This window comes from Mustelus asterias, chromosome 19, assembly GCF_964213995.1.
Source record: "Mustelus asterias chromosome 19, sMusAst1.hap1.1, whole genome shotgun sequence".
NCBI lineage: Eukaryota > Metazoa > Chordata > Chondrichthyes > Carcharhiniformes > Triakidae > Mustelus > Mustelus asterias.
Genome location: NC_135819.1, coordinates 48,709,737 through 48,723,691, shown reverse-complemented (window position 1 = coordinate 48,723,691; position 13,955 = coordinate 48,709,737). Strand labels below are relative to the sequence as shown.

Below are 13,955 nucleotides of genomic sequence, written 5' to 3'. Positions count from 1 at the left end.
ATCCACACTTCCTGCCCTGGTTAGACCGTTAAACAACCTTCCACGCTGCCTCTAGGACTGTGACACGAGGTTCCTCCTCTCAGTACAAACATCCAACATCCAAACAGTACCTTTGCTTCTCCTGCAGATGGTATTCCTCCTTCTGCTGGAACATTGTATGTTTCACCAGCTTTTCACATTCCTCAGCAGTGAATCAAGGGCACAAACTTTGAAAGTCTCAGGGATTTCCTCTTCTCTTCTTTCCAGCTCCATAAATACTGGAGTTGTCATAGTGGCAGGTCCTCATCATGCCCACTGTGGGCAATTTGACAGACAACAATACTTGAGTTAACAAGCCTCTGACAAACTCTATGACATATTTCCAGGTTCCTGATGCAATATCAGAACTCGCAGGTCTCCCAATTAATATTGGGACCCTTGCCTTCTATGACTACAATTCAAACTATTCTGACATTCTTTAGCTTGTAATTGTTGTTTCAACCTCCTGAGCAAGTGAGTGGTGCTCTTCCTCACCTCATTGGTCACATCTTAGGCTGCTTTACTAAGGACAAACAGTCAACAAATATAGCAATTTTAAGAGTAAGAGTTTATACAGATTTTCTACATCAATTCAAAAATCCAAGCATCAGACTCAAGATCAGTTTTATGCAGATTTAAACAAATCCAAGTCATATACAGAAGCAAAGGTGGTATAGCATAAGCAGCACCACTCAACATATTAGGAAAACAACTTGAATAGTTTGTCCAATACTCTCCCAGCTTCATATAGCAAATTATTTTAACAGTTGTCTTGGAATATGTAGCTATATAAAATGATATTCTGCCTTTTATATATCTTCAATTCCACTAAGAGTGGTGCCAATCAACTGTGATCAAAGTGGTATTAAATCATACATTACAAACATAATATCCTGTAATGCTGATGAGAAAGTCAATGCACATGGCCTGGAATTCATTGCATAGCAATTCCTACGCACAACAATCAAACACGAATGACACATAACAATAAAAACACATGCGTGGCAGACATCAACCCATTAAACCACAAATAAAGAAACAGACAGCTCCAGAAATGTTTGTTACAAAACCTAACAATAATTGGTTACTCTGCAAAGAACAATCATTGAACTCGCAAGGAAATCTGATTACCTCAGTCAAGCATAACATTCTGGAACCAAGGAGGCCACTCGATCTCATGTTTGTGCTAGTTCTATTTGTGAGCAATTCAAAAACAAATGCAATAATCTTTCCCCAGCCCAGTATATTCCCCTGCTGCAAGTGTTTGTTCAACCCTTCCTTCAAAATACATACAATCTCTGCCTCAAACACTGCAACAAAGCTTTCCAGGCTCCTGCAATCTTCTGTGCAAATACTTTACTCCAAACCTCTTCCTTCACTATTTTTCATTCATCATCCCTCGAGACTGACTCTCAAACCAGAGCAAATAGTCTTCGCCTATTCAATCAACTAAAATCCTTCATAACTTAAAGAAATGTGATAACTCTTCTTCTTCTCTGCTCCAATTAAAGTTTTACCAGTATCTTCTCTTAACTTCAGTTTCTGATCCCCGATATCATCTTGGTGATTCAATGCATTTTGCAGCTTTAATATCCTATTTTGGGATGCCACAAACTTCAAATATTCTGTGGACTAACCAATATTTTCTGCAAACTTATTATTCCGACTTAACTCTTCTACTCTGCTGCTCTATGTATAAAATCCAAAATGTAATTTGGCCTTCACTATGACTTTACTCATGTGCACTCCCCCGTTTAAGGAAAGAGGTAGTTGAACCTTGTGATTGCTGTTTTTATTTGCATTTTTCAGAGCATTCACATTGTGCATACATGCACTGCCATTCCTTGTTTTTCATTAAACAACCACCTCACAGTTATTCACTGGAAACTGAACGTGCCATGTGTTGGCCGTATCTACCTGAAGCCACACAATGTCCTCCAAATACAAGGTTAGCCTTTATGTCGAAGATGCATCATTTTTACAAATCAATGCTAAAGGTAGAACCAACAGGGACCCCAGGGAAGAGAAAATTCAGATTCTGATGATAGTTAACATCTCAGGTTGTTGACCTGTGTTTTTCTCTCTGCAGATGCTGCCTGATCTGCAGTGCGTCCCCAGCATTTTGTGTTTTTATTTCTGATTTCCAGCATCCGCAGCAGTTTGCTTCAGTACATTATGAATCTTTGGACCATACTTGTAAATTTTGAATAAAAATAATGTAAAAATGGCCGATCACGTGACCTTGGGCACTATGAGCTCCACACAGCACAGAAACTCGAGCAAATATCTCAGCCCATATGGACATTCACAGTATCCCAAAAATTCATACATCCCTTTAAGGATGGAAGGCATTCCTGCTGACTCATCTATCTGGTTCATCATGGACAAAAGATACATCAAAACTCAATGCGTGTTATGTGAATGTGAAGGAGGTACCCATCAATCTCCCACTGTATGCCCAATGTTCCTCATCCAAACCTAGACTGGGCAAGTTGCTAATGTCAAATGGCAACACAGAATGTTTATCCACCTGACCAGTCACCTGATTTTGATGCAAAGCTCAGACTGGAGTAATACTATTAAAAACAGAAATCTGCCTTTTGGTAACAGGAGCACAGTCAGTGAAATGCTCACACCCGAGCTTTACCTGCGCTTAAATTCTAAAGGGCTTATCTCGCCCAACATTCCTGACTCAGCCAGGTGAGATTCATGTAGTAAAGCGCGTCCCTGACTCCTGCAGCCAAGTGTCAAAGAAACGGAGTGAAGGAGGACACACCCTCTTAAGGGCACTATTTTACCTGCCATTTGTGCCACGTTCCTGCTGCAGCAAGGTCGGAGAATGTGGCAGCCAGCCAATTCTCCGTTCACTGAAGTGGGATTGGAAAATCCCACCGGCATGAACAGTGATAAGATTCCGGCCTAAATATCCCATTGAAAACAGTTCGGGAGCAGGTAAGCTTCTGAGGTAAGTGGACATGGGGGTTCGGACGTCACAGGCAGCTGATGTAGACATTGGGTGGGGGGGGGGGCGCAGCTGAGGAGTCGGACAAGGGGAGTGTTCCTTGTGGGTCTCAGTCAATCTAGATCTTCATAGTAGTTATGCTGAAGTTAGAAGTGCTTTTTTTCCCTTCTAACTCTTTCAGAGTAACTACGAATATAAAACTGGTAGAACCATCTGAAGTTAGCGATTTAAGGCCTTCAGTAAGGCCTTTGACAAGGTCCCTCATGGCAGCCTGGTGCAGAAGGTGAAGTCGCATGGGATCAGAGGTGAGCTGGCAAGGTGGATACAAAACTGTCTTGGTCATAGAAGACAGAGGGTAGCAGTGGAAGGGTGCGTTTCTGAATGGAGGGCTGTGACAAGTGGCTTTCCTCAGGGATCAGTGCTGGGACCTTTGCTATTTGTAACATATATAAATGATTGGGAGGAAAATGTAACTGGTTTGATTAGTAAGTTTGCGGACGACACAAAGGTTAGTGGATTTGTGGATAGCGATGAGGACCAGCAGAGGATACAGCAGGATATAGATCGGTTGGAGACTTGGGCGGAGAGATGGCAGATGGAGTTTAATCCAGACAAATGTGAGGTAATGTATTTTGGAAGATCTAATAGAGATAGGAAATATACAGTAAATGGCAGAACCCTAAGGAGTATTGATAGGCAAAGGGATCTGGATGTACAGGTACACAGGTCACTGAAAGTGGCAATGCAGGTGGAGAAGGTAGTCAAGAAAGTATACGGCATGCTTGCCTTGATTGGCCGGGGCATTGAGTTTAAAAATTGGCAAATCATGTTGCAGCTTTATCGAGCCTTAGTTAGGCCGCACTTGGAATATAGTGTTCAATTCTGGTCGCCACACTACCACACTAGAAGGATGTGGAGGCTTTGGAGAGGGTGCAGAAAAGATTTACCAGGATGTTGCCTGGTATGGAGGGCATTAGCTATGAGGAGAGATTGGAGAAACTTGGTTTGTTCTCACTGGAATGACAGAGGTTGAGGGGAGATCTGATGGAAGTCTACAAGATTATGAGAGGCACGGACAGAGTGGATAGTCAGAAGCTTTTTCCCAGGGTGGAAGAGTCAATTACTACAGGGCACAGGTTTAAGATGCGAGGGGCAAGGTTTAAAGGAGATATGCGAGGCAGATGTTTTACACAGAGAGTAGTGGGTGCCTGGAACTCGTTGTCGGGGGAGGCAGTGGAAGCGGATACGGTAGTGACTTTTAAGGGGCGTCTTGACAAATACATGAATAGGATGGGAATAGAGGGATATGGTCCCCGGAAGGGTAGGGGGTTTCAGTTAAATCGGGCAGCATGGTTGGTGCAGGCTTGGAGGGCCGAAGGGCCTGTTCCTGTGCTGTAATTTTCTTTGTTCTCTGTAAATCACTGTCAGACAGTCTCCAACACAGCGCAATCGTCCAGGGAAAGATAGCCCTTCTGCACAATTGGTGGGTAGACCCTTAGCTGGGAACATCCAAGAGGGATTCTCCGGCCCATTTTTGCGGTACTCCCCCAAATCCGACGCTGGGGAGCCAGGAAGTTACGGGCCAATAATGAACTGTTTTCTTTTCATTATAAAAAAACTTGGCAACTAAATGTAAGATACATAAAGAGATACCAACAACTTATCAAATTCCTTTATCCCTGGATGTCCTTTGTGGCTGACCAAACTATCAATTGTGACTGATTATTCCAAGTTCTGGATAAATTAAGCGAACAGTGATTTATTTGGCTTAAAGAAATTGGCAGGAATTCTATGGAACTCCAGTTTGTACCATCTGGGATAGTTAAAACTTCTCCTTCAAACAAAATGCTCTATTAAGTATGACATGATTATGGCCAGTTTCCCCTTTATAACAGCCATCACAATTATTTTTTATTGCCAAAATATATTGTAATGAAAAAGATTCTAGTTATGATATACGATAGTTATGATTTCATTCAGATCTACGGCATGGCTTCAGGCTGCCTTCAATTTCTCCCAGAATGTCTTATGTGGAACACAACCACTGACTGCAGGAAATGGTGGAATATAAGCAGGCAATTTGTCCAAAGATACCAAATATTTCTGAGATAGAAATACCAATCATTCATAAATTCTCAATGTACTTGCTTAAAAAAAAATACAGCGTGAATTTTCGTTCAGGACTTTTCGCCTTTTCTTTTGAATTTGGGGCCATATCGTGCAGTGTTGTGTGTTTCTTCACAGCTAAGAGGTGCAATTTTAACTTGATCCAGGATCTTGTTGGGGTATTTTCTGATGGTCGGGAGCAGTGAATCATATGCTTGGGGAGAAAAGAGACTTTCACCCAGTTGGAAAATAAAACTAGAGGATTCACCAACCTCTATTTGTGTCAGCGGGAAGGCACATTGCAGGCAATGCTATCAAATTTAACATATACATTTATTTCCAATTTCTTTCATGTGACAGCTGAACTGAAGTGATCCAAGTGATACAGGTTTAGCTTGAAAAATTCTCACCTAAAACAATGTACTTCTAGAAAAAGCTAATGGTCATTTAATACGCCATTTTTTTCAACAGTTTTTGCAACATTTATTCTTTTAATGTCATATCTAAAGATTTAAACTAGTTTATGCCAAGTGTTTGTGAGACGTTGAATTGAAATTTAACACCTTTGAGTTTTCTATCAGCTTCACAATCAAAGGCAATTTAGTGCCAAATGAGCAATAGTGTTTTGATTACAATTGTTTGAGTCTATTTGGGAAGCTTGTTACAAACTAGACACCTATCAAAAGGCAAATCAGTTTCGTTAATGAACTTATTTATTTCAGTTTGCAAAGCTTTTAACACTACTGACATATGCTCAGTTATTGTATCAGACAAATCAACCAATGAACAGTTCCGTTCATCTATTGCAATAAATATCTGGAGAATATATCAGAATGGCTTGTATTATCTGAAGTAAAGCAATTAATTAAAGCTCGTCACAGAACCATGGAAATTAGAATTTTATGGAAGATGTTATTTTCCGGACCAGAACAGCAACCTCACAGCTCCCTGTCAGTGTCTAAAATGGCAATCTGAAATTGCCCAGCAAAAATTATCATTTATCCGAATTTGTAAAGATGGTATAGTATATTCCAGAGTCGATAATTACTCAGATTCATCGCACAAGTGATTTCAGCATTCTCGGTAGGACTGGGATGCACAGTGGCACAGAGCTAAATGCCGAAGGGCATCCATAAACAATCAGTGTGGCTGCCTGCAGAATTAAAACAATCATTGACTTTAATGCAAACTGAATGCTGACTGGTTTCCTTGCGCAGCCATTACTCTTCCAACAAAAAATTGCCATTGAAGTTTGATTATGCTGCTTTAATAAAAGTAATGAAACTTGCTCATGCTCTGGCAGCTCCCCTTAAATGACACACAACACTGATCTTGCAAAGGGCACAATGTTCTAAGTTGATTGAGGATGACACCTCATCTCCAAAAGGCCACCAAGCTGTCATGGTGAGTAGTCAACTTGATACTGGCCATTACATTTGTACAGTTTGTTTTAAAGTAGGCAGTCTCAACACATTGTTGTTCTGCTCAACGTGTGCCTGAGAATGGATCAGACTTACCATCAATCCGGCTAACAAGCTCCTGCAATGCTTTTACCTTCCTCTGAATTCCGGGTTGTGCAAAAGTGTAGTTGTCCTTGAAAAGAAAGAATTGTTCAATGAGAAACATGATTTGCTCGTACGAGAAGCCCACACAGAGGCAAAGCTTTCCATGCAACAATAAAAACTTGCATTTCTACAGCTTCCAGCACGTGGAAGAGCAATTCAAAGCACTTGATTGGGGGCGGCATGGTGGCAGAGTGGTTAGCACAGCTGCCTCACAGCGCCAGGGACTTGAGTTCGATTCCCGGCTTGGGTCACTGCCTGTGCGGAGTCTGCACGTGCTCCCCGTGTCTGCGTGGGTTTCCCCCGGGTGCTCCGGTTCCCTCCCACAGTCCGAAAGATGTGCTGGTTTGGTGCACTGGCCATGGTAAATTCTCCCTCAGTGCACCCGAACTGGCGCCGGAGTGTGGGATTTCCACAGTGTTAACGTAAGCTTACTTGTGACTAATAAATAATTTTTAACTTTACTTTGATTAGAGGGAAAATATGGCATTGATCAAGAAATGTAAACAAAATCTAAAACATGATCACATTTTGAAATGATTTTAAAGGAAGAGTGGCTTTCAACCATTCCAAAGAGCAGAGTTTGTGAAAGATTTTCTTAACTGTGGCAAAGTAGAGGGAGCAAGGAATGAGTAATAACAGTGATATTTGTGTAAATACTGCTTACGAAAAATCATATGACAAAGCATTCAGCAAATGGTGATTAAGAACTAGACAACTTAATCCATTCTTTGCTGGCACCTTTGATACATTTTTTTAAAAACTGACCAAAATATATGACGACTTATGATAATGACTTCCAGCCTGACCCATCAAGACAGACATTTTTGCAGTATATCTTCAGGCACAAATCTTTTTCCCTTTGGGGAATAGTAGGGGAAGTGGTGGAAGGACTCCCAAGCTGATTATCAGCCCGTTGAACTGCATTATGGATACTCCTTCAGTGACCAACAAGTCTTGGCATTGGACTTGAACCTGAAGTTTCTGGTCCAGAGTTGGGACGCTAGCACTGTGCCACAGGACCTCCTTAAATCAGACAATGGGATGGTCAGAATCACATACTGGGATGTTCACTTCTCCGTTTGTTATACAGATTTAACAGTCAGCTGAAAGTTTACAGGATGTGGGGAATAAGGTCCCAATCTGTTGAGCAAATATAATACAGAAGGTGAAAACAATTTAAAGCATTACCTGTATAGCTAATTTAAGGAAACACATCTTCTTTAAGAATTGTAAAGCACTCATTAAAACTGGAATATTTACACACCATATCACTCAAGAGAAATGCTTATGCAATTGTGTGCTGTTTGATTGACACATAATCCCATAGAATCCCTACAGTGCAGAAGGAGGCCATTCGGCTCATCAAGTCTGCATCTACTCTACAACAGAGCATCCCACCCAGGCCCAATCCCAATAGCCCCATGTAATTACCCCACTCATCCCCTTAACCTACACATCTTGGGACACTAAGAGACAATTTAGCATGGCCAATCCGCCTAACCTGCACATCTTTGGAGTGTGGGAGGAAACCGGAGCACTCAGAGGAAACTCACGCAGACACGGGGAGGACATGCTATCTCCACGCAGTCGCCCAAGGCCATAATTCAACTCAGGTCCCTGGTGTTGTGAGGCCGTGATGCTGACTGATTATTAGTGGCTTTCGCTTAACTGCAAGGATTATGCAGAATGCATTCCTTTAGGTTGTATACCATTTCATACATTCAATCTAACAGGAAAAACCCCACGACAATACACAAGTTGAGAGCAACAGCTCAGATTTTGCAGTCAGAGGGAGTGCTCATTGCTACCTTGAAGAAAGCATCAAGCAAGATTAGAAAAATCCAGGATAATTTCTTGCATAATGAAAATGCATTCTGCCAGAGATGACCACGTGGTTTAGATCAGGATTATTCATTAGGATTCCACAGAGGAATGCTAAGTAAATAGGGAAAGCCAGGTTAATGCAATTTATGAATGACATGCCAATAAGACATGCAAGAATTGAAAACTGTGCACAAACGATATTCTTTCTTTGCTACTTTAAAATGGACTTCTGCTGAACTAAATGATGGCTGCTACAGGTCATATGACTCTCAGGATTGGCCATCTGTCCTGGTAGCTTCCAATAAAGATGACAATTAAAAGAAAATTCACTCTGATCCTTGTGGAATCTCACACTCCGTTGTAAGGCCACTTTAATAATCACAAAACCATAAGACTAACAGACAAACTGAGTTTTGGGCAGGAGCGATAACCAAGAGAGTGTTATTGTAACCTGTTGCACCTGAAGAGGTGTTAACAGCCACCATTTCACTCCTAAAGGAAGCAATGGATTTTGAACAGAGGCACAGGAACTGTGTGTGAAGCTGGAATTAACTCATAATAACCCATATCACATGACCCCATGTTTCTAACCTCTTGGACAGTTTTAATATTACCTTTCTAGCCTCCCAGATCAATCAACTGATTACTACTGGAAAGAACAGCAGGATTCCACGTTGGCCACAACCTTTCAACCCCTTGAAGCCCGTTTTATTTTAAAAGCATCTGACCATCCACTGCCAAGCATTCTAGGTACAGAGTCCTCATTGTGCTGTCTCCTCAATCACTTTAAAGGACTTCTGTGCAGCTGTCCTCAACCAGTGACACATCTGAACTGAGCTCCATTGCGAAGGAAACTCCCTCTGGACTGAGACTTTCTGAACTCTGGAAATCACATCAACTAATATCCATTTCTGTTACAGAGAAATATAGAAAATAGTACTAGGTCAGTCAGGCCTTCAAGCCTGCTCGATCATTCAACATGATCATGGCTGATCCTCTATCTCAACACTATATTCCCACACTCTCCCTATAACCCTTAATTCCTTTCAAATCTAGAAATCTACCTATTTCCTTCTTTAATGTATCCAGTGGCCTCCACACAGCCACCTTTAGTAGAGAATTCCACGGGTTCACCACCCTAAAAGTGGAGAGATTTCTCTTCATCTCATTCCAAAATGGCCTGCCCCTTATCCTGCGACTGTGACCATTTATTCTAGACATCCCCCTTCACCGGATCAGAGGAAACAACATCCCTGCATCCAATCTGTCCAGCCCTGTCAGACTTTTTTACATTTCATTAAGATCCCCTCTCATTCTTCTAAATTCCAGTGAATACAGGCCCAGTCAACACAATCTCTCCCATCACTATCCTGTCTTCCCAGAAAAGAGTCTGGTGAACATTCAATGCACTCCCTCTATGGCAAGTATAACCATTCTTAGATGGAGACTAAAACGGCATACAATACTCCAAGTGTGGTCTCACCAAGGCCCTGTACAGCTGCAGTAAGACATCCTTGCTCCTGTACTCAAGTCCTTTTGCAATGAAGGCCAACATACCATTTGCCTTCCGAACTGCTTGCTGTACCTGCATGCTTACTTTCACTGATTGCACTAGGACACCCAGGTCTCTTTGTAAGTCAATATTTCCAAATCTATCACAATTTAAGTAACATTCTGCCATTCATTTTCTCCATCCGAAGTGGATAATTTCACATTTATCCATGTTATACCGCACCTGCCATGTTATTTGCTCACTCACTCAACCTGTCTAAATCATCTTGAAGCCTCTTAACATCCTCCTCACCATTCACATTTCCCACCAAATCAGCAAGCTTGGAAATATTATTTTTGGCTCTTTCATCCAAATCATTGATTTATTTTGTGAATAGCTGGGCCCGAGCACTGATCCCTCCAGGACCCCATTGCCTGTCACTTCAAAAAAAAAGACCCAATTTATTCCCACTCTGTTTCCTGTCTGCTAACCAATTCTCAACCCATGCCAATTTGTTACCCCCAATCCGAGGTGCTTCAATTTTGCACACTAACCTCTTACTTTATCAAAAGCTTCCAGAAAATCTAAATATGCCCACATCCACTAGTTTGCCTTTATCTACTCTGCTACTTATGTCTCAAAAAAACTCCAATTGGTTTGTCAAACATGATTTCCCTTTCATAAATCTATGCTGACTTTGTCTAATCCCATTGATATTTTCTAAGTGTCCTATTATCGTATCCTATATAATAGACTCTAGCACTATCCCTACTCCTGACGTTTGGCTAACCAGTCTGTAACTCCTTCTTCTCTCCCTCCCTCTTTTTTTAAATAGCGGGGCAACATTTACCACCCTCCAATCTGCCAGGACTGTTCCAGAAACTACAGAATTTTGAAAGATGATAATCCACTATTTCCATGGCCACCTCCTTTACTATCCTGGGATTTATATTATCAGGTGCTGGGGATTTATCAGCTTTCAGTCCCAGTAATTTCTCCAACACTATTTTTTTGGTGATACCGATTTCCTTCAATTCCTCCTCCTCACCAGACCCTTGATTCCTTCGTACCGGTTATCCACGGTTGTAAAACTCCTTCCTTTTTACTATCCCTCTGTTGCAGATGTGTATGTGTGTGAGTGAAGTTGCACACATTCCCATCCATCCACGCCCCTCCCACCCCCATCTGACAACGACCCAGGTTTGAATAGAAATAAACTTACCTTCTGAGTTAATCATAAAGAGAGTGTTTGCTGCGAGTTACTTATAATATTGGATCACACAGACTGAGGGTTTGGGGAAACTTCTTACAGCCCAATTATGATGCAAGAAAAAGCACCCTACTTATGGACAGATGGTGAAAGGAGAAAGAAGATCAGTTTGCCTCTCTCCTGCTCGTAAAGCAGAGGGTTTGTGCGAGAACCACAGCTAATTTTGAGACAATATGTCCACTGTGTTAACAGTGTTAGGGTGCAATATTAATAAACATGCAAAATTGTCATGTCACATCTGCATAATAAAAGCTCACAGTGTGAATAGAGCATGTGGTTCGACATCGTATAATGTCATTATGGCACATGACAAAGTGCATGACAGAAATCTTAGGAATGACAGATTTAGAGCAAATCATCTGATATTGTTCATCCATAATACCCATTTTATGTAGTTAGTTACTCCATGCCAAGAGCTAACCTGGATTGTAATTAGAAAAATGAAAACCCTGATGAATATCCTATTCTAAGTGTACAGAAATATAATTTGTACTTATCAATATTAACAAGTTAATTTACCTAACATCCATTGGATTAATCCACTTGGTCGACCCTACAGATGATTCCAACACGACAAAAATAAACTGCCACTCAATGTGTCAATGCCCAAATTTCACAGAGTGCCTTGGCACAAGGTTTAACTCAATGCACAAAAGACAAAGTTCAACAGCACAAACTCTGCTTCAAACTACCAACTCACTGAATTACTTCCCAGCACAGACTGCTTCTCACCAGTTATTAAATAAAATACTGATGGAATGCTGAAAAATTCTCATACATAATATATGCTTTCAGCTCAGGGACTTAAATGCAGTTATTAAAAATCAAGCATTTCAAGCTTTCTACTTCAAAATAAAGTACATCATCTTGTATTTGTAAATTCTATCAAATTATGCGTCTCAACTTTCTGGCAACAAAAGTTGCATGGATTTGAAATACAAAATAGTTGTGAGTTCTGCAAGCTCATTGCTTCCTGCAGCTTCACTTGGTTATTTATTGCTTATATGCAAATTCCTGCACCATGTTAATGCATTAATGGCTGGCATAGTGTGTAAGATTGGCCCAAATGGGAACAGAATGTTAGTTTTCCGGAAATTACTCAAGTTGTTCAAAGACTAAACTTGAAACTCAAGACCATTGAGTATTTGGAATCAATGGTAATGCTATTAGAATAAGAAGTCTCACAACACCAGGTTAAAGTCCAACAGGTTTATTTGGCAGCACTTGCTTTCGGAGCCTCAAGCTCCTTCTTCAGGTGAGTGAGGACTTGTGTTCACAAACAGGACATTATAAATATACAAACTCAATTTACAAGATAATGGTTGGAATGCGAGTCTTTACAGGTAATCAAGTCTTAAAGGTACAGACAATGAGAGTGGAGAGGGGGTTAAGCACAGGTTAAAGAGATGTGTATTGTCTCTAACCAGGACAGTTAGTGAGATTTTGCAAGCCCAGGCAAGTCGTGGGGGTTACAGATAGTGTGACATGAACCCAAGATCCCAGTTGAGGCCGTCCTCATGTGTGTGGAACTTGGCCATCAGTCTCTGCTCAGCGACTCTGTGTTGTGTGTCGAGTGTTGTGAATGGCTAAGCAGAAACTGATAACCAAGTTCCGCACACGAGGACAGCCTCAACCGGATCTTGGGTTCATGTCACACTATCTGTAACCCCCACGACTTGCCTGGGCTTGCAAAATCTCAGTAACTGTCCTGGCTGGAGACAATACACATCTCTTTAACCTGTGCTTAACCCTCTCTCCACTCACATTGTCTGTACCTTTAAGACTTGATTACCTGTAAAGACTCGCATTCCAACCATTATCTTGTAAATTGAGTTTGTATATTTATATGCCCTGTTTGTGAACACAAGTCCTCACTCACCTGAAGGAGCTTGAGGCTCCGAAAGCTAGTGCTGCCAAATAAACCTGTTGGACTTTAACCTGGTGTTGTGAGACTTCTTACTGTGCTTACTCCAGTCCAACGCAGGCATCTCCACATCAATGCTATTAGACCCATAGGTGTAAAAATCTCAGCAACTGAATGAGTCAAAGACAATAGCACAAGGAAGTCATGCAGGGATTCCTCGGTACAATCAAATGTCATACTAAAATTGAAAACAAATTTAATAGGTCTGTAATCAGAAGCAGAAACATTGGAGACAAAGCGAAGGCTCCTTCCTGCAAGCGTTGATAGTGAAAACCTATTATCCTGAAAGCTAATAAAAATGTACACTGAGGAATCACTGAATAATATTCTAATACAAAGCTTTAAGGATCAGCAGCAACTTACTGCTTAGGTATCACATTCCTTGACTATTGCAAAGACGTAGAAAAGTTACTAAGCATCAGTTTGATTGTAAAAGGTTCAATTAACAATGTGTGGCTGAACTATTAATGCTAAAATGGGTCACAAGTTCTTAATATTCTTGCATTTTGTAACATCCGAAATGTTTGTTCTCTGCAGGTATGAAAAATAATTAAGGTGTTAAATATATCTGCAAAATGTGTGTACAACAACAATGCAAAACAAGACCACTGGATCAGAATGCAAAAGGCAATTCTAAAGGAGGTAATACTTCAGCTCAGACATTACCTGTTGTCAGGTAATGGCAAAGTTAATGAACATTCATGTGGAAGAGGATGCAACCTTTAGGATCTCTGAAGAACATCAAAAGAGTCACTACAAGGAAAACACAATTTCTCTCCAAACAGTACTGGAAC

General features: G+C 41.0%; 1 protein-coding gene across 10 annotated transcripts in view; it reads right to left on the bottom strand.

Annotated features, from left to right (window-relative positions):
- Positions 1-13,955, bottom strand: part of tbc1d22a (TBC1 domain family, member 22a) — a 395,279-nt gene that overhangs the window by 192,111 nt on the left and 189,213 nt on the right. For all 10 annotated transcript variants that reach the window (XM_078235533.1, XM_078235530.1, XM_078235534.1 and 7 more), the window contains one exon: positions 6,604-6,679. In XM_078235533.1, coding sequence (XP_078091659.1) covers positions 6,604-6,679 — 76 coding nt within the window. The remainder of the gene's footprint in view (positions 1-6,603; positions 6,680-13,955) is intronic.